Source organism: Cottoperca gobio, chromosome 6, assembly GCF_900634415.1.
Source record: "Cottoperca gobio chromosome 6, fCotGob3.1, whole genome shotgun sequence".
Taxonomy (NCBI): Eukaryota; Metazoa; Chordata; class Actinopteri; order Perciformes; family Bovichtidae; genus Cottoperca; species Cottoperca gobio.
In genome coordinates, this window is record NC_041360.1 from 16,226,600 (window position 1) to 16,245,743 (window position 19,144).

Consider the following 19,144-nt stretch of genomic DNA (forward strand, 5'->3'; position numbering starts at 1 on the left):
TCTAAATAATGATTAAATGCATCTGTCTCCCAGTGTCTGAATTATTTACTATGAAAGTGATCCTGTGCTTTGGACATGGTTTCCTTTACTTTTCCCACTCTTTACCAGTGTAATCCTTGCAACAATTTTGGGTTTGGGCAGAAATGTTCGCAGCAAAAACATTTCCCCACATTTTTTCAAGGATTAAATAAAATAAAATAGATATTCAGGGAACATTTCCTAAAGGTTCCTATATTATATTATATATATATAATATATATATATATATTATATATATATTATATATATATATATATATATATATATATATATATATATTATATATATATCCTATATTGATAATGTAGTGAACACTGACTCTCTATTAGTATGTTTTCCCTTTTCTTTCAACCATGAATCTTCTTATATCTGAATTTATATTGTGACTGCAGTACTTCTTGTACTTTTGAGGTCATGCAATCTGACCAGTGATACCCGAGTGGTGGTAATGATACTTAAAAATACGTAAAAGTGGAATTATATTTTTCCACCACTAGAAAGTAATTTACTCCAATTGCCATTTTGATGGAGAGCCTAGATTTGAAAAAAAAGTTCTCAATATTATTATATCAATCAGTAGGCAGTAGGGTCATTAAGTACGGCACAGATAGGGAAACTAGGCATGAATTCTAATGTTATTTTATACTATTTTAATTCTGTTATTTTATCTGCTATTTTAATTCAGCTATTTTCATACAATTTTAATTCTGCTATTTTATCTGCTATTTTATACTATTTTATCTGCTATTTTATACTATTTTATCTGCTATTTTATACTATTTTAATTCGGCTATTTTTATAATGGTACTTCAGACTCATTTACATCTACACTGTGATTATTGTACTGTAAATGCTCTTATTCTGTCCTTGTACTAATTGTTATGTTTTTGCTGTGAAGCACTTTGGACTGCAATTCTTGTATGAAAGGTGCTATACAAATAAAGATTATTATTATTATTATTATTATTATTATTATTATTATTATTATTATTATTATTATTATTATTATTATTATTATTATTATTATCAATCGTTAATAGTTGACAACAGAAAATGAATGCATACATGATATTCTGGTAACTAGACATATAATGTTCACTAAATTTGAGGGTAGTTTAGTTATTTGTTTCTAGAGCTTGTCGTGGTTATTCTGGTTGTGCAGGTGGCGCTGCCTGCATCGCACCGCCGGCGCAGCCCGATCCAGTGACACAGCGTTGGGATGTGCTGAATGAATGCTGGGGCTGGCCGGGACATGTCTGAGTAGAAACCTGCATTATTTTCCAACACGTACAGCATTTAACCCCCATGTTGAGGATGGGGCAGTGCGGCATCACGTCGTCAAAGACGGTCCTGGTCTTTCTGAACCTGATATTTTGGGTAAGTTTGGAGGTTTTATGTCATCTTTTAAACGTGCGTCACTCGCTAGCTGTGTGTAGCTATGCTAGCTGTGTGTGTGTGCAGTCAGCTGCTCGGCTAGCTGCTGCAGCCGACCTTTGTTTAACGAGGGAGGGATTAGTTTGTTGAAAGCGATATGAAAGACATTACATAAGATTTATGATTTTTAAGGTTTAATGATTTACCACGAACAAGTCATTGTTAAAATGAAGCACCTTTCATATTGTTTTACAGTTGTGGAATGCAACGTTACATTTACTGAAGTGTTGTACAACTACAATTTTATTAAGGTACCTCGACTTTACTTGAGTATTTCCATTTGTACTTACTTTCTACTTCAACTCAACTACCTTTTGGAGGCAAATACTGTACTTTTTAATCCACTACATTTATTTGATGGCTTAAGTCACAAGTTACTTTGAAGATTTAGATTATTAATACAAAATCTATATAAACTCATCAAATATGATGTATTATTGTAGGTTAAGCTACCTGGCAGTATATAAATCAGTAAACAAAATTTGCCAGCTACAACATTAAAGTGAAACACCTTAATCATCACTTACTTTAATAATAATAATCCAAATATATATAATATGTAGCTGAGGATTCTTCCTGAAATGGGCAATTCTGCATAATGAGTATTTTTTACTTTTTAGTATATTTTTAAAGCTAATAGTTTTGTACTTTTACCCAAGTAAGCTGTTGAATGCATGAGTTTTAGTTGCAGCAGAGTATTGTTACACTGTGGTACTTCTATGTACTTCTTCGACCACTGTAGGCTTATATACTCTATTGCTACATTATTGTTACTGATTCATTAACACATAAGTAGCATTTTAATGTTACAGCAGTTTGAGGTGGAACTACATACCTCTAGGCAGTTACAGCTACAAAAAAAAATCATATCAAAAATGTTTTGCATAACCTGGAAATATTCAAGTAAAGAACAAGTACCTCAAAGTTGCACTTAGGTAGAGTTATGTACGAGGTTACTTTTCACCACTGAGGACAAGTGTACTGTCAATAGGCCTACTATATGCTGCTGCATGTTAGATACTGAACAATAAGCATCCAAAAAAACAAATCGCAGCATACTGTTTGTTATGTACATCTATTGTGCAGCAGAACCCAGAGAAAAGAAGACACAAGTTTTTTTTTTACCCTCATGCAATATCTAGTTTTCTTCATGGTGTGGTTCCACTTGCTTTCCCTTTTGTGAATAGGCTTGAGTAAACTCTTGAACTCTTGACCCTCAGGCTGCCGCTGGTATCCTGTGCTATGTTGGAGCCTATGTCTTTATTACATACGATGACTACGATCACTTCTTTGAAGACGTGTATACCCTCATCCCAGCAGTGACCATTATTGCAGTTGGAGGCCTCCTTTTCATTATTGGGCTCATCGGATGCTGTGCTACAGTGAGAGAGAGCTACTGTGGTCTTACAACGGTCAGTTAATCAGTTTACAGGTTTTGCGTCATAGATGGGGGTACTAAAGCCCTTTAGTAGTAAGTAGATAAACACCTGATTATACATAGCAGAAGTATTTTTTCAATAATTGCTCAAAAGCTTATCATTCAAGCCTTTTCTTACAAGTGGTACTATTCTGTCTAACTGTCTTAAATCTTGAAATTCAATCCACAGTTTGTTGTCATTCTCCTGCTGGTTTTCGTGACAGAAGTGGCAGTGGTGGTTCTTGGATATGTTTACAGAGCAAAGGTGAGAAAGTCAAATACAAACAAGTATTGTTTTGTTTTTCTTTGCCGCAGTTGATGCTTAACTTGTATCCTAGTAGATCTTCCAAATAAATGGATTTATACCAAATAATGTCTTCCCATTAGGGTAGGAACAAACTGTCAACCATAGATAATCTAATCACATTGTGCTCGCAATCATGTTGTTGTGTGAGATGTGTCATCAAATGTTTAGTCTCACCCTTCTTAACCATTGGCAGGTTGAAAATGAAGTAAATACTTCTATCAAGAAAGTGTATGATGAGTACAATGGCACCAACAGCAATGCCCAGAGCCGTGCCATCGACTACATTCAAAGACAGGTGAGTCAGATAAAATGATATTGTTGCTTCACCTGTATTTCTCTTAGATTTGTCCTGACTGTGCATGTAGTTGACAGTTATCTTGAGTTTTTATTGTTTGCATCTTCACAGCTTCAGTGTTGTGGGATCCACAATTACTCAGACTGGCAGAACACACACTGGTATGAAGAATCCAAAAACAACAGCGTACCCGTCAGCTGTTGCAAAACGAACGTTGGAAGTTGCACGGGATCCCTCACTCATCATGAGGATCTCTACCAAGAAGTAAAACAACCTCTAAATGTGTCAAATGTTTCATAGTAAACATCTCTTATTTTTTAGAAGAGGAGCCTCTCGCTACAGTTTTGTATGTTTGAACATATTCTCTCTGTGCGTGTAGGGTTGTGAAGCTCTGGTTGTGAAGAAGCTGGAGGAGATCATGATGTATGTCATCTGGACTGCAATGACATTTGCTACCATCCAGGTATTTCACTTTCATCAAGATGCCTTGTTTTGTAGGACATCACCAGTTCTCTCATCCTCTTATTTACTGGACCCTTGCCATATTTACTCTAATTCTACAGGATCTTGAGCATCAGGCTCCCGGGGGGAGTTGTGTGAAGATAAGATCAATCTCAACAGCATTATCCCTAGTGTTTTTATAACAAAGAGATACTTACAGAAAGAATAAAACAAATCACAGCAAGTACATAGTTATTGTACATGCCTGAGAAGATCAATATCACTCTCATTTGTCTGATTATTATAATGGTGCAGCCAGCAGCCTAACATTAGCTTAGCGTAAAGCTTATTTTAGTTTAGTACTGCAACAACGTATAAATTAATCCGGCATATAACATTCCATAAAAGACAATTTGTTGATCTTACACTTGGGTTTTTGTACGGACAAGAACGCAAATAAGTGTATTTCCCAAAATGTTTAATTATCCCTTTATTCCTCTCCTTATTTGGGTCTTTTTATTTTCCATCTCACTATGTGTGAGTTACACAACTACAGTGAGATTCCACGAGGCCGAAGTATAAAAAAGGATCTCAAAACACTAATAAGGTGTGTGTCTCTTTCTTCTAGATGCTGGGGATGTTGTGTGCCTGTGTCGTGCTGTGCCGCAGAAGCAGAGATCCTGCATATGAGCTTCTTATTACAGGGGGAACCTATGCATAAAGGAGAACACATTTCTCTCCATAACACACACTTTCAGAACTAACATGTCTTTGGTGAGAGCATGAAAATAATCTATTACCACACTAACCTTGATCACCAACCACACTAAAGTTACATATTTTGAAGATATATATGTTACATATATACGTTATATATATGTATGTATATGTATATATATATATATGTATGTGTATATATATATATGGGATACATATATGTTTTTCCAAAAAAGCTATAGACCAAATTCTTTATTGGTCAATGTAAATGAGATTTAGAAAGCATTCTGTTGCTCTGAGGATGGCACAAGAGCGTAAAACCTCTATTGTATACTATGTGTGGAGTGAAATGTGGACAGGGCTATTTCCTCATGTTAGTTTGCACTATGTGTATGGCTTAGAATATTTAATATTTTAATCTGTCCTGTAAATCAATTACATTTCAATTAAATGAGTTTTACCCTTTACCTCTACTACTACTACTACTACTACTACTACTATTATTACTACTACTACTACTATTCAATGTTTACTACTACTATTCAATGTCTACTACTACTATTACAGCTCACCAGCAGTATTCTGTCAAGAATTAGTGAACACCAAAGCCCAGGCCAATGGCAAGTTATTGCGTGTAAAGTGTGTAACTTAACTGGCTTTTGCTTGTCTGATCTTTCTTTTGAGCATCAAGCTTTTTAATCCCCTTCAGTATGTGGAATTTTTCAAGTAGTGATGCATTCTTAACTCAAGATATACTTTGTCCAATAGCTGTTTTTTTTGTCTCAATAGTCAATTGATGGTTAGTTTTAGAATTTGATTTGCTGATATGTAACAAAAGTAAGACTCAAGAATGTAAATAAAAGTTTGAAATGAAATGAGTGCCGTCTCTGATTACTTGTTTTGATTTCTCGGACACATCTTTACATCTTTTACATCTTTCACATCTTTACACATTATTCACTGGCTGCTGTCATTTGAAAAACTAATAAACTTGGTCCCAAAAAAGAGGTGAAAGTTCAGATGTTTCCCATGAGGGAGGGCTGTAAGAGGTTCACTTATTTAGCCACATGCTTTGGTCTGTGTCTAATCTCTGGTGGTTGTTAGCTTTACGTCTTTAAACCAGGGTTTAGGTTACCATGTGCTCAAAATAAAATGTATGCATATTATATAATAGCAATATGTAGTTGCATCTGCTTCTGGAACATCTCATTACCACCAAACAATCATTGTGGTCCTTCATAAACACTTAACATGTTGCTGAATAGACTCAGTGTTGGTTACTTGATAGACACTGTGTTAGCAATGTATCACCCTTTGCAGAGTAACCAGATACCTTTGAACCAAAGAGAGCAGACTGCTCAGCCACTTGACCCAAGAATAGTCCCTGGTTGTACTTCAGATACTTTGGATTGTTGTGGATTGATACTTTTTTAATCCACATGAAGAATAGCAAGAACAAAATAAAGCAATAATGTAGTAACTAGTTTTCTCATTAGCGGGGGCTAAAAAACAATGTTTCATATTGAATAAATACAAATACATTTGCAAACAATTTTCCAGAGTAGGAAACAATAACTACAAACAGAAATTATATACAGGCCATTAAAAGAAATTAAACATTCTGCCCAATATTTAGGACCGCAGATATAGAAGAATACCAAAGTATATGAATAAACTTGTGCAAGTGACCTTGTGCTACAGATCTCTTAATCTCCCAGCTGTCATTGGTATGACGAGCACGCACAGCAGTAAGGGTAAAGTAATATGAATATGTGCCATAGTCATAAATATTTAATCCTTTGACACTTATGATACTCTATGTGACAGTCCCTATCTGTAGGATTATTATGGGATAAAAGTCTTTCAAATTATGCTAACGGCATGAGGTTTTGCAGAAACACAAGACAAGCCCTGTGAAAACTGCAACAGTCAGCTCTTCATCCACATGGCTTCTTTTAAGATGCTACCATAGTGCGTGACAGAGTTGGAAATCTTACTCATTGGGGCTTTTATTTGGAAACCCTGATAGGCAAGAGAAAAAAAATAATCTGGTGGTCTGATCTAAATAATCCTTATTTAGCTTTTCTCAGGTGGATAAAAAAAGGTTTTACCAGGATAATTTTTGCAAGTTACTTTTTTTTCATCTGTGAAAACAGGTGAAAAGTTTTGTCAGGTGAATTTCTTTTTATCAGGAACATTAAGTGTTTGTTGTAATACTAATTTCGGCCACATTAGATTAGATTAAAACACATTTCTAGCCAAAAGAAAGACATGACGGTACATAACATAATGGAAGAAAACATGAATGCTTGTTTAGAACATGGGACAGTGGTGCACTTCAGCCTCTTGTGGCCAAATTGAGTAATACAACAACAAACATTTAAATTAATATCTTACCAAAACTTTTTCCCCACCTGTTTCACAGATGAATTTATATTTTATGGGAACCTTTTGTTGACCTGTTCTTAAGTCATAAACACAGGAAAGAAAATAATTTAGATCAGACTTTTGTTTCAGCTTCCGTAGTTTAATGACGCATGCAACACAAATATGAACAACAGATAAGATCAAACTATAAGGTAATTTGAAATGACAAATATTACATGAAGGAATGTAATAGTGATACAATCCTACATATGGCCGTCAGGTAAACTTATTCTTTGGCAAGATAAGTGCCTGGGACCAATCCAGTAAGGCCATTTTTTTTCACCGTCCACCAGCCATCCTCACCTTGATCCGTGACAACCACAACGTCCCCGACAGACACAGAGAGCTCATCGTCCCCCTGAACAACGACAATAACATTAAATCAACTGCTATCCCTTTAATTTAAAGAGAATTAGAAAAATGTGAATGTGTGTCATGTAGAAGCTGACCTGTGCCACATAGTCATACACGACCTTGTACCCCTCACTGCTCAGCTGGGACACACAACTTCCAGGAATGGAAGCATATAATCCTTCTGGTTGTTCTGCTGAGGAGTTTGACAGGATTTCAGACATTATCAGCACTGGTTTCATTTAACATTTTTGTGAAACAATTTTATTCCCAAACCAGTGACTAAACTGATCATTGGCAAACTGAACCAATTATCAAATGTTGGAGTAAATCTGTGGTTTCCAACCCATGTTTTTGTCTGACATACCCCCACAGCCCCTCTTAATTACGTGAGCTTGAATGACATTGCTCCTCCCTACATCAGAGATTTCCTTTCATTTCATGTTCTAGCCAGATCGCTTAGGTCCATCACCGCTTAGGTCCATCACCACTTTTCTTGTAAATGCTCCTAATGTGTCCCATAAAAGTACAGGTGAGAGGGCTTTCTGTTTTTATACCCTCAAACTTACTGCCTTAGAATGGCAAACTCTCTGTATTTCTTTAATTTTTAAAATCTTTTTAATGTGGCTTTCGATTAGAAGTAATGTTATCGCTTTAGTTTTTAAGCTTTAACCATAGGTTTTTATTGTTTGGTCCCCCCTGGTGTTTATTTTATTTATTTATTCTTTATGTTTTATTGTTTCAATGTTTAGTCGTGCACAATTTCTGTTTAGTGTTTTATATAATTTTGTTTTTCTATGTGAATCACTTATGTTTGTATAAAAGTAGCTATCTAAATAAATACAACACCACCTGTCTCATTCCAAATGTGTTCATTTGAACTGACTTGAACCTGAATGTTGTTTGATAAGTGGATACTGTTAATATATATATATTAAACAGAAATGTGATTGTGGAGGTGAAGGCTTTCTTCAAATAAATATTACTTCATGCTTTACGTCAATTTATAATCCCATTAGTGTTTATAATGTTCCTCCCAAACACTAGCTACTGTAATGGAAAAACAGTGCATTGCTTTACTTCTCTGTTTCTTATCTCCATGGTTGGTACTCATTAGTGAAATGGTACTGTTTAAAGGTATGACCTCAAGATGACTTAGGTGTTCATTGTGTGAAAAAGCAGTCAACTGTTAAAGAGGTAGTGGGGCTGTGTCTCGCAGATAATGGCCAAACTGATTAAAGCCCGTCTTAACTAGTTGCGGCAGTACTTTTATTTTCCCTCACACTATTCTTGACCCCTAATGTATAAAGATGAGACCACATTCTACACACAGTATCATTGCTTGACAGACCTTTGTGCTGTGTGCTCTGATCCTTTCTGCAGAAAGCCTTTTTCTCAATAAAATACTCAAAGACAAACTTAGTATCATCTTTGTTAACAGAATTTCCACCACCCTGCACTACAATGTTTCCAAATACCCACTCGTAACTGCCGAAGTTCCCCCTGGAGTACAAGAACCCCTAGTTGTCAATAACAGGTGTGAAGAATAATAACTACAGTATGTAACTTATAGTTGCTCCACACTTTGTGCTGCAAGGATTAAGTGGCTTTCACAGTTGTTTCTGTCATCATTTTGGAAATTGCAGTGTTACTTGAATGATTTTGAATGATCTATACCAGGATGTTCTGCAACTGGTTCATCGATGTTCAGTTTGGAGCCACTGCTACAGTTCGACTGCAGAAGGTTTGAAAACCTACAAAATGGGGAAAGTACTCGGTAAGAAGAAAAAAACATTCCGTAATAACCGTAACATCATCTATCATCATTATTAATGCTTTCCATTGTGTAATTCTGACCTTTTCAACACTCTTACGAATCCAGCACTGCCGTTTCTATCACCTGTAGAATCCTTCTCGTAGTAATTTTGGTATTCAATTTGAGCTGTGGAAGAACCATTGAAATTCAGTAAATCAAAAAAACTAACACTTCAGGGGCAACGCCCTGTTACGCACAGTCCTTCACCTGTTTCGAAAGGTTTCAAACATTCTGTTGTACATTTTAGCGGCAGCGGGAAGATAATATTAAAATTACAACCTTGGAACATATTCAAATCCAAATCAGGGAAGCAGACAGGGCGTGTTACTACCTGAGGGGGTCGAGCCAGTGCTTTTCATCTCCACAAAGCAGTTGTTGTCTGCAATGATGTCACACTTTTCCAGTGTAGCCCTCACCTCCTCGTAACACTGAAAGAGCAGTTTGTCCAGAGAGAATTTTAAATAAACAGAATATTGGAATCCTATCCTATACAGATGTGTGAGAACAGCGGCACACACCTCATCTCCCTGCACACTCTGCATTGATAAATGGTTACAGTGCACCCACAAAGCATTCCTTAGCACACTGATGCGGTCTTCTTCCTGCTGCTGAAACATCTGCAAAACGAATGGAAAAATAGTAAAACATTGAAACACGGTACATTTACAACATTAAACAGTACTGTATGTATGTACACTTTTAAAATATATTGATGCAAGCGGCAACTTTCTGCACAACAAAACCATCCAGTGTGGACTTAAGTGTGATTTGTCAAGTCAAAGGTTCATAGCTGTTATTACTTCAGCTTTGTTGATGTTATCACATGTAGGAAGATTTTTTCGCAGATTAGTGACTCACTCTATGGTTCGTTTATAGGAAATACCCCACATCCTCATTGACAAAACAGGCCACGGGTATTGCCACTCTTGGTCTAAGTCCGTACATTTTGAAATGCATCAAGCGTTAATGTGCGTTCCTCCCTTTATGAATGCAGTGACAGGAGAACTTCAGCTTGTAGTGCATTACTTTACCTCACAAGTGTGGATGTGTGTTGTATCCCACTCTTGTCGAGTCTTGTCAAGCTGTTCAATGTTTGATATGTACTGTTTCTCTAAAGACAAGTCAAAGAATTCATATTACAACAATAAACAAAAAATAATATATACAGTATATATCACACTTTATTATACTTTGATACTTTAATATATTAGATCGAACTCTATTTCTGGAATCCTCAATAAAAGGGAAGTAAATGTAACCACCCTCAAAAAAGTGTTTCTGGTAAACTATAGAGGCTTCCTACGTGAAACGACAAAGTACAGCCTCTCACTTGACTTATTGTGTGTGCTTACCAGCCTCTTCTGCAGCTTCTCTGCACTGTTTAGATTTGTTGTTCATCTGAAAAATAAAACAAAATACTAAATTACGGATTCCCTTTATATGTAAACATGTAGCTTTTAATTATATAGAAATATAGTTTATTGCGTAAGTGCTTTGACATAATAAATTACATTCTAAATCAGAAACAGAAACTCACAGTTTATATGAATAAAATTAGGGGGAAGAGAATTCAATTTCCCAATCTGTCGGAGTTGTGGAATAACTCAACTCTGTTTGAGAAACTATCTCTCTGGTTGCCAACGACAGCAATTCATTTTAAATGTACATTCATCTTCATTGTAAAAAGTATATAAAAATATACCTACATTTGGTGTTAGTATTCGTTAATAACATGCATTGTTAATGAGTTGCCTAGTAGACTCTCAAATGCCAGTGACACTTATGATCATATGAATTAGCAGCACACATGCTGTTGTGGTAACTACATGTTATTACTTCTCTTGTCTTTGTTGAAATTGTTGAATGTATACAGTGGTTAAAAATGAAGGAACAGGCCTTTGTGTGGCAAAGACTGAGAAGTTTGTATTGTTACTTTAGTTGTATGTTTGACCTTCAATGTGTAGAATAATGTATAAATCTAATTATTCTGCTTAGGGAAAAGTATTTCTGTTCTCACCTTAAATCTCAGTTTAAGACGTGTACGACATCACAACTAGTAAACTAATCACGGTCAAATATGCAACTTACTCAAGTAGGAGACGTGCTGTTGAGTCGCTGAACTTTGAACAATATTTGCATAGATTTCATAGATGATGGATTTTTCATAAAGGAAGGAATAGATGTAATGAAAGGAAACTAAAATGTTGTGGAAAAAACACAAAAGTAGTTGTATATGTCTTAAAACATGTCTGGAGGGGATCTTTAAAGATTCATTGTTTGTATGTATTTTTTAGGAGAAAAAAACAGCACCCGTTCTTTTAGAAAGTCAAGCCTAGCTTTTCATTACTGAATTAAAATCAGCGCACTGGTCGTTTAATGACAGATTTACCTTCTCGATCTGTTTGGGAGTGGCGGTGGGAGTGCTGCCCATCTTCTCTGAGGCTAGCTCTGCCTCATCTGCCTCCTTGCAGCGCTGCTCGTAGGATCTTTGAGACTAGGAGGGAAACAGAACAGAAACCATATGAAACTATACCACCCATGCTTTGTTTGTCAGCACTTCGCTCTATGAACCCTTGACAGGAAAGGGGGGTGGGGGGGGTGGGGGCAAGTTCAGTCAAGAAAAGGGGGTTATCTGTATCTGCAGGAAAAACAAAGTGCATCAAGTAAGACCTCACTTCCTTCTTGTGAGAGAGGAGAAGCATATGCTAAGACTGCTTAATATATCTATCACACCAATGTGTTATGAATACACAACAAAGCTTCTCTGCTGAAGTCTTTTTAGAAAGCACATTTCTTGCACATACAATACAAGCAGGATGTAGCTGCACTAAAGCGGTATATCCTGAGATGATGCACGCTGTTTACCGCTGCCACTATTATATAAAGAGTAGTATAACTGACACTGAAATATCTGTAAAACTGTTACCAAGGGCCTCCACACACACAAGGTCTAATTATACAGATCATTATGATAATATGAATTGACCTTACATCTATTGTTTTCTTGTAGAGGGAGACTTTTGTCTTCTGGACCTTCTCCATTATGACATCAAACTACGAAGTAAAGAACATAATGTTACTTAAAATAAAACGTTATCGTCATCAGAAAACCTCAGCGAGAAGGCAACTCTTTTTAGATTTCCTCTGTATGCAAATGAGAAAAAAAAGACATTTCACTGGTACCTTTTTTCGCTGTTCTTTCTGCCGCTCTCTGAACTGCTCTATTCTCTTTACCTCCTCTTTTAGGAATCCAGAAAGCTGAATGTGCAAGTTTCCTACCTTTTCAATCTCTGAAAAAAACACACAAGTTGGAACTCAAGACAGTTATGAAGTGCACAAGAAAAAATATAATGCAGGAAATATATCCTGTGCTTACGTGTTTTCATTTCATCAAAAGATGATCTCAAAGTGCTGTGGGAAAAAAAGAATGCAGAATAAAAGTATTGCTTAGAAGGGTAGACTTAGACATACTGATGAGTACATCAATGCTCAAATACACACACACACACACACACACACACACCTACCAGATCTCATATAAACCCCCTGCTTTGCGTGCAATTGTGACCAGTTCCTTGCCATATTTGTCCTCTGCTGATGCCCTACACGGACAAAACCACAGTTGAGCTGAACCACATTATATTGAGGTAACTTAAATGATTCATCAAGTACAATTCATCAGAAATGTGTCAGCCCACCTCATTTTCAAGAGTTCCTCCATGTCTTTGCATGTCCGTCGACCATCATTAAGTCTCTGACTTATAGTCTCATACCCAATATTACTGATGAAGTCCACTCCCTGGAACCATACCAAATCATAACACTTATACTTTTAGTGATAAGGTAAAAATGTTCATAGTGAATCTCAGCCTTAATACAAACCAGACATAATGTTACATTTTGGAATAAAAGTACAAGTAAATGCTGCTAACACACAATGTTTGTGTCCATTGGAAATACAATGTTAGTTTCTTTATTGCTCATTAGAAGAGCCACATTATCTTTAGGCAATAGCTGATACTTTAAATTATACTCAACAGCAAGTTTTACTTTAAAGACTTCTGAGATTTTCCACATATAGAGGTATTGTGGTGATATCTCATCAAGAATGGAAATTGTTACATGCTGTTGCTAGGGTCTGAATGGAAAGTAACCAAGTGGGAGAAGAACCAAAAAACCCCTGTCATGTAAAAGTACTCTTATTTTACTGAGATTTGACTAATGTGGTATAATGTGTATAATGTTGCAGTGTTACATTTGATATTACAGAACTAATAGCGGAATGCAAATAAAGAGGTAAAGGGAAGCACATAACTTCACAATGTGAACTGAAGACTTTTGTTTCTGACTGGCCAAGTTCCTGATGCTTTGCTTATGGTTATCGTTAAACAAAATGTACTGTGTTAGTAACTGGTTATATTGCACAAAAGTGTTAAAAGGGAGCTCTGTGCGGTTCTGAAAAGCACAGTCAGAGGACTCAAGGCACATATGGGAGATGAGATTAACATTAACAGGAAACACTCAACAATTACGCAGAACACATGGTTAACACCATAACACTATTCTAACACGTTGTGGTGAGAGAGCCGTTTAGTTTGTGTAGCACACCTGGTTTTAGACATACTGTACATTGTACACAACCCAGAGATTAAAATGATTGTTTCGCTTATCACGATTGTGTACATACATTTTTTTTTATCGTTACTGTTTTAATCCAAGCAACAATTCAGTACCCATTCAGTGAGTTTCAAAATGAGAAAAAGGAAACAAAGCAAAGAAGATTGGAAATCTAAAGACAGGACAGCGTTTAGCTAACTGTAGTCACATATAGGCTACGATAACTGAATATATTACAAGTGTATTGATACTGTCCAGACAAAATGAAAAGCATAAATACAGTAGAAGTGGAAAGTTACACGATATTAGCTTGAAACTCCAGTGAACATATTAAATACAACACTGACTTCACGGTTCAGTAAAAACTCATGGTTAACTTGAGCGCTGAACATAAATCACAAAATGCACAAAAATAATTATGGATTAGTAGCATCACACCAACTCACCCAAAATGCATCTTCAAATTTTACTGTCATCTTGGCAGTGGTTAAAATAGTCCCTGTTGGAGAATCTACTCAACTTTAAGTCACTTTATACAGCTCAGCAGTGAAACAGGCTGCTGCTTGATCCAAGTGAAACGGATCATGACACATTCAGGAAACCAGCCTTCAAAACGGCAACACATATTTCACTTACTCATTTGATTTAAATGAGGAAGAGACACAACTTGTTAACTGTTAATACAACTAGACGGATACTTATGTCAGTTCACTTTTTCCACATGTGAAAGAAAAACTAATGATATACAGCTGCAGTTCAACAAATCTGTCATATAAATGTAATCAAAACAAACTCAAATGTGTTGTCCTTACACAGTGGTTACAATAATAATATCAGTAGAACCTCCCTGTTGTTCAGGACAATGTGCATAAAGATTGTACGCAGTAACAGGAAAGGCTTACAATATTATGCAATACAATAAAACAGCCCTGAAGCTTCTGATGTTCAGATTTGACTGAAACAGAACATTTTAGAGATGTGCAACTTCTGTTGGAGATGTACTATGCTTGTGTTGCAATATATGTTTTCCTCTTATTATGTCCATCTCATTCAATACTGCAAATGGTTGTTGAAGGCTTAGATGAACAATGATGTAAATCCCATGACTAATGTCGAAGTACAACAAAGGAAATAAAGCAACATTACATCTTCATGGAAAAAAACAAGAACATAAAGTATAGTTATAGTTCATCGTGTAATACATTCAGCAGTCGGCCATAGTCTGTCACTTCACTGTTCATGAATAGTTCTTGATATTTGAAAACTTCCGCCTCTGAGATCTGCCCGTCTCCATCGTTGTCCATTTCCTTGATGAGGTGAAGAGCCTGTTGGTGACATGAGAGCAAAACAAGGAAAATAAATCTGCTGCCTAAATCTTGGAGAGAAATTATACATAATCCTACCACGCAATAGCTACAGGAGCATCCATTTGCTTCTGTATTAAAACTCAATCATTTTGTACCAACGGCACACGTTGAGGAATAGTTGAGTCTTACCTCTTCTCTTGCTGAGCCGTAGCTATTAGGCGCGACCCAGCGGAGCTGCTCGTCTCGATTCAACTTGTCATCCTTATCTTGATCATAGAGGTCTTTAAACCGCACCGTTTCTTCAATCTCCCAGTGTGAAGGGGAATCATCTGATAAAACAAAAAGAAGTGTAAACATTGCACAGGGGATTACAATTGGGCCGAGAAAAAAAATATAACAACAAACAGACTATTCTATGTTTAAAAAAGATTCTTTGTAGACTTACCATCACCTCGAACATCTCCAATAAATTCACTCAGACTGATGAGTCCATCTTTATCAGTGTCATATTCACTCAACACATCTTCAATGGCAAAATCCTATTAGGAAAAAAAGGATAAATGATTCAATTGTAACATGAAATATAAAGAGCACTTTTGTAAAGGGTGGAAGAATGCATAATGATAATGATGCAGGTGAAGGAGCTAAACGCGTCTTACAGCCATGTGATCCACTTCAGATGGGTGGGTGAAGGCGAGAAACTCTTTCACATTTAGCCCGGGTGTGCCGTCCACATCAGCAAAGTCAAAGCGCCTCTTCTCCTTCAGGTGGAGCTAATGGGGATATGTGCGTATGTTAACGTGTTACGGATATATCAATACAACAATAAAGGTTTACCTACGTGTCTGAGAGACTCTTGCTCTGGATCCTCCGGAGCAGCGCTGTCATCAAAACTAATGAGCTGGTCATGAGCGACCTTATTGTATTCCTCCCACGTTACAACACCATCTTTGTCAGTGTCAAACTCAGGGAACCGCTCCTCTGCATCATCCAGTGCATATTTTCTGTAGACGTGCTGAATCCATAGCGTTATCTCCTCTGTTGATACAAACACAGAAGTCTGAGCATGATCTTTCATCACCTCTGTTTATCTTTGCTTTCTTTTCAAATGTTGAGAGAGACATGAATGTACCTGCACTTAGCAGATTGTCAGCCTCTGTATCAATCCGCTTCACAATTTTCATCAACTGTTTCCTCTGTTCTGCTGGGCTAAGAGTCTGTATCTCCTCATAGTCCTAGAAGTGGGTGAAATAAATGGAGAGAAAAGTGATCAGGTGATGAATGAAGATAAGAAATTGGTCTAAAGAGTGTAAGAAAATCAGTAAAAAACATATTTAGAAACCTCATCTCCCAGCAGGATGTTCAGATCATGTTCAGGATTGTGCTGCTGGTCAATATAATGATCTTCATGGAGACGTTTAAGAGAGCTTTGTCCATATCCAAACTGAAGTACCAGCAATGCCAACAATGCAGAGGATGCCATCTGTTGAGTAACTCAATTATTTAGCAGTAAAACAAATGTGTGAATAAATGGAAAACACTACAAAGTGCTGTTAATTCTAGGGTAGTTTATTAGTTGAAACTGTAAATGATCAAGACAAAAGAAACTGCCATAATGCAACTGTGCGACCTTGTGGTCAGCTGGTGGAAATTCATACAAACAAACTAAACTTTTGTGAGTCTCTCGTCATGCATGATGATGAAACCTGCTAAGTATACCAGGAACAAATACGTGTAACGTGAAGAGAGAGGTGGGGCAAAAAGACTGGTAGAACTACTAGTTCGTGTCTATAGTAGCTTAGTTTAAAGTCATTCCTGTTTATACTTAATGTGTTCGAGAGAGAATAAGACAGAGAGACATACAGGCACAATCCAGGACGAAACCAACAGCGTTAGCCAAAATAAATACAAACAGTTGCAGTACACTAAAGTAACTGCGACAGAGCTGACAAATACTGCAAATAGAAGATTGTTGTCATTACCGTGGAAAGTCCTCCGTACAAGTAGACTGCACGCCAGGGTCATCACCAGGGGATAGGTTCACTTCCGGTCACACTTTTCAAAATAAACGTTTTATTATTCGGGTGTATGTCAAACCTTTTTGGAACTAATGCATGGAAAATCACGCTAATCTAGGATTTCATGCATATGCTATAGGGCTGACAATAATATACAAAGATTAATGACGAGAAAATAATATGTGTCTACTGGTTTTGCCAGTAAAAATGTCCTTGACGTTGCTATTTGTATGCATCACAATTGCAGGAAATATTTGTAGGTATTTGTAATTGACACAAATCAGGTCAAAGATATATTTTGGAGCTAATTAATTTAGTGATTTATATACATTAGATCATAATATTGACTTACCTTGTATGTTTAGGCATATAAGGAATTTGGCCCCACATAGACAGAGGGGCGTTTTCTGGCCCAACTTCACCTACTTCCAATATGCATGGAGAAGGGAAAAAGTCTGAAAAGGTCAAATACTCCACACCCTGATGAAGGCCGCAAGCGAAACGCCTTGGTCTTGCAATAAGGTAGTTCTATATACTACAAGTCTTGTTCTTTATATACCTACAGATTAACTGAGCAAAACAGAAATTAAGCACATATAAACTATGTACAGTTAAGTGGGGGAATAAATAGACACAAATACAGAGATATAAACAACAAATGGACAGCACAATACACTGCCTATAAACAGTTCAAACTGTTACTAGAAAAGGTGTAGCCTACAAAGGGTAAAATAGTAGATGACATACCGAAAGGCAATGTAATGTCTGATAGACTATAGAAATGTTTAAGTACTAATGTAATGCATTCTCTCTTTAAGTGGTAGCAATAATTGCATGCTAGTTGTTACTATGTTTTGTTTAAACAGAAAACGATCTGTTCACAAATTATTTTAATTTGAAGGCAGGTTCACTCCTCTTCTGGTTTCGTGCTGTGTGCTTGATGCATAGTGAGAACTCAACCAAACCTCCCGCCCGATCGTCATGGTTGCCATGGTAGACCGTTTGAAGTCCCGCCCATTGACCTAAACTATACGGTGCCTGATTGGCTAACACGTATGTTGTGTCGACGTAACTGTGATTGTATTGGATAATCCAATTGCCAGTCAACAATGTAAACTCAACACGCTTCCTGCTTTTGTTGTTAGGTTGTCCGACCTACTGTCATGTTTTTATCCGACATGTTTTTCCATCAACTCTGACAACAAGACAAACGTGTCCGTATACTTTAATTTCTCACCGACTGAGCGTTGAACATACCTCGGGTCGATGTCCAAAGATAACCGCCATGATGGGCGACGGCGTGGTGCTGGGCAGCACCGTCTCGGCCCTAGAAACAGCCAAGGTGGGGACGGGAGGGAGAGGTCTGGTAGCAACAGCTCCGGCTCCTCGCATGGAGGAGGAAAAAACAAGAATGCATCCATAACCGCTTTAAAGGTACGTTATGACATTCAAGTTTGTTGCTAACAGCTAATTTAGTCAAGAGCATTACAATGCCTAGCTAGCTAGCTTGAGCTAAGTGACTGGATAATTGGGAATGGATTCATTTAGCTAACCGATCCAACAAGAAAATAGCATTTTAGTGTGACCTTACCTGCCGTAGGTGTGATGTTGTCCGCCCTGGTGGTCCTGAAGTGTTTCTCCTTCCACTAGCAACACCCATTTTTTATTGGATAATGATAAATGGCCTTTTGAGATTTTTGTGTTTAATTGTATTGTCATATCAGTATAGCAAAAAATATGACAGCAGGAGGAGTGTTGAGTAGGACAACACAAGAGTTATTGGGACACATCCATCATATTGTAAGCTATCCTGCTCTCCATGTTGGTCCCAACTTCTTCTTGAAGACTTTGTAAGTGTGTACCATTTGCAGGCAGTCAAACCATGTGGGCTTCTGTGTTTTGTCCCCAAGCAGCCTATGAATCATCGGACACAGAGTCCAATCAGATGCAGAGGATCA

General features: G+C 37.0%; 4 protein-coding genes across 8 annotated transcripts in view; 2 read left to right on the plus strand and 2 right to left on the minus strand.

Annotated features, from left to right (window-relative positions):
* The first annotated feature begins 1,206 nt into the window (after window positions 1–1,206).
* On the plus strand, window positions 1,207–5,529 carry tspan3a (tetraspanin 3a). The gene is made up of 7 exons (XM_029434836.1): window positions 1,207–1,416; window positions 2,694–2,885; window positions 3,081–3,155; window positions 3,391–3,492; window positions 3,604–3,756; window positions 3,872–3,955; window positions 4,562–5,529. Exons 1-7 carry the CDS (start codon window positions 1,345–1,347, stop codon window positions 4,652–4,654), a joined length of 771 nt encoding a protein of 256 aa, XP_029290696.1. The 5' UTR covers window positions 1,207–1,344; the 3' UTR covers window positions 4,655–5,529.
* Window positions 5,530–7,156: 1,627 nt separating this feature from the next.
* pstpip1a (proline-serine-threonine phosphatase interacting protein 1a) lies at window positions 7,157–14,949 on the minus strand. The gene is made up of 15 exons (XM_029434805.1): window positions 14,308–14,949; window positions 12,943–13,043; window positions 12,772–12,846; window positions 12,621–12,655; window positions 12,428–12,534; window positions 12,236–12,298; window positions 11,634–11,738; window positions 10,597–10,642; window positions 10,276–10,355; window positions 9,763–9,861; window positions 9,576–9,672; window positions 9,286–9,370; window positions 9,106–9,182; window positions 7,527–7,624; window positions 7,157–7,435 (listed from the first exon to the last, which is right to left on the minus strand). Exons 1-15 carry the CDS (start codon window positions 14,335–14,337, stop codon window positions 7,304–7,306), a joined length of 1,230 nt encoding a protein of 409 aa, XP_029290665.1. The 5' UTR covers window positions 14,338–14,949; the 3' UTR covers window positions 7,157–7,303.
* Window positions 13,817–19,059, minus strand: rcn2 (reticulocalbin 2). Of its 4 annotated transcripts, XM_029434806.1 has the most exons (11): window positions 18,778–19,059; window positions 18,444–18,571; window positions 17,539–17,611; window positions 17,151–17,223; window positions 16,511–16,651; window positions 16,301–16,403; window positions 16,010–16,206; window positions 15,828–15,941; window positions 15,614–15,707; window positions 15,358–15,497; window positions 13,817–15,186 (listed from the first exon to the last, which is right to left on the minus strand). In XM_029434806.1, the coding sequence occupies exons 5-11, from the start codon at window positions 16,649–16,651 to the stop codon at window positions 15,043–15,045; spliced, it is 933 nt and encodes a 310-aa protein (XP_029290666.1). In that variant the 5' UTR covers window positions 17,151–17,223; window positions 17,539–17,611; window positions 18,444–18,571; window positions 18,778–19,059; the 3' UTR covers window positions 13,817–15,042. The 4 variants fall into 4 exon arrangements, with proteins under 4 accessions (XP_029290666.1, XP_029290667.1, XP_029290668.1 ...); XM_029434807.1 differs by lacking the exon at window positions 18,778–19,059 and having other exon boundaries at window positions 18,444–18,691; XM_029434808.1 differs by lacking the exons at window positions 18,444–18,571; window positions 18,778–19,059 and adding an exon at window positions 17,934–17,977.
* scaper (S-phase cyclin A-associated protein in the ER) overlaps window positions 18,309–19,144 on the plus strand; it is a 57,997-nt gene continuing 57,161 nt past the window's right edge. Inside the window, exon 1 of one of the 2 annotated variants that reach the window (XM_029434802.1) lies at window positions 18,309–18,620. In XM_029434802.1, coding sequence (XP_029290662.1) covers window positions 18,453–18,620 — 168 coding nt within the window. In that variant the 5' untranslated portion in view covers window positions 18,309–18,452. The remainder of the gene's footprint in view (window positions 18,621–19,144) is intronic. The other variant, XM_029434804.1, reaches the window with a different exon arrangement.

Coding starts and splice junctions, on each gene's coding strand:
- tspan3a (XM_029434836.1), top strand. CDS start 1,345: ATGTTGAGGATGGGGCAGTGCGGCATCACGTCGTCAAAGACGGTCCTG. Junction 1,417..2,693: donor TTCTGAACCTGATATTTTGG/GTAAGTTTGGAG, acceptor CTTGACCCTCAG/GCTGCCGCTGGTATCCTGTG. Junction 3,156..3,390: donor GATATGTTTACAGAGCAAAG/GTGAGAAAGTCA, acceptor AACCATTGGCAG/GTTGAAAATGAAGTAAATAC.
- pstpip1a (XM_029434805.1), bottom strand. CDS start 14,337: ATGACAGTAAAATTTGAAGATGCATTTTGG. Junction 12,299..12,427: donor AGAAAGAACAGCGAAAAAAG/GTACCAGTGAAA, acceptor TTTACTTCGTAG/TTTGATGTCATAATGGAGAA. Junction 9,673..9,762: donor AGAGTGTGCAGGGAGATGAG/GTGTGTGCCGCT, acceptor CTGCTCTTTCAG/TGTTACGAGGAGGTGAGGGC.
- rcn2 (XM_029434806.1), bottom strand. CDS start 16,651: ATGGCATCCTCTGCATTGTTGGCATTGCTGGTACTTCAGTTTGGATAT. Junction 16,207..16,300: donor TGACAATCTGCTAAGTGCAG/GTACATTCATGT, acceptor TTGTATCAACAG/AGGAGATAACGCTATGGATT. Junction 15,708..15,827: donor CTGAAGTGGATCACATGGCT/GTAAGACGCGTT, acceptor TTTTCCTAATAG/GATTTTGCCATTGAAGATGT.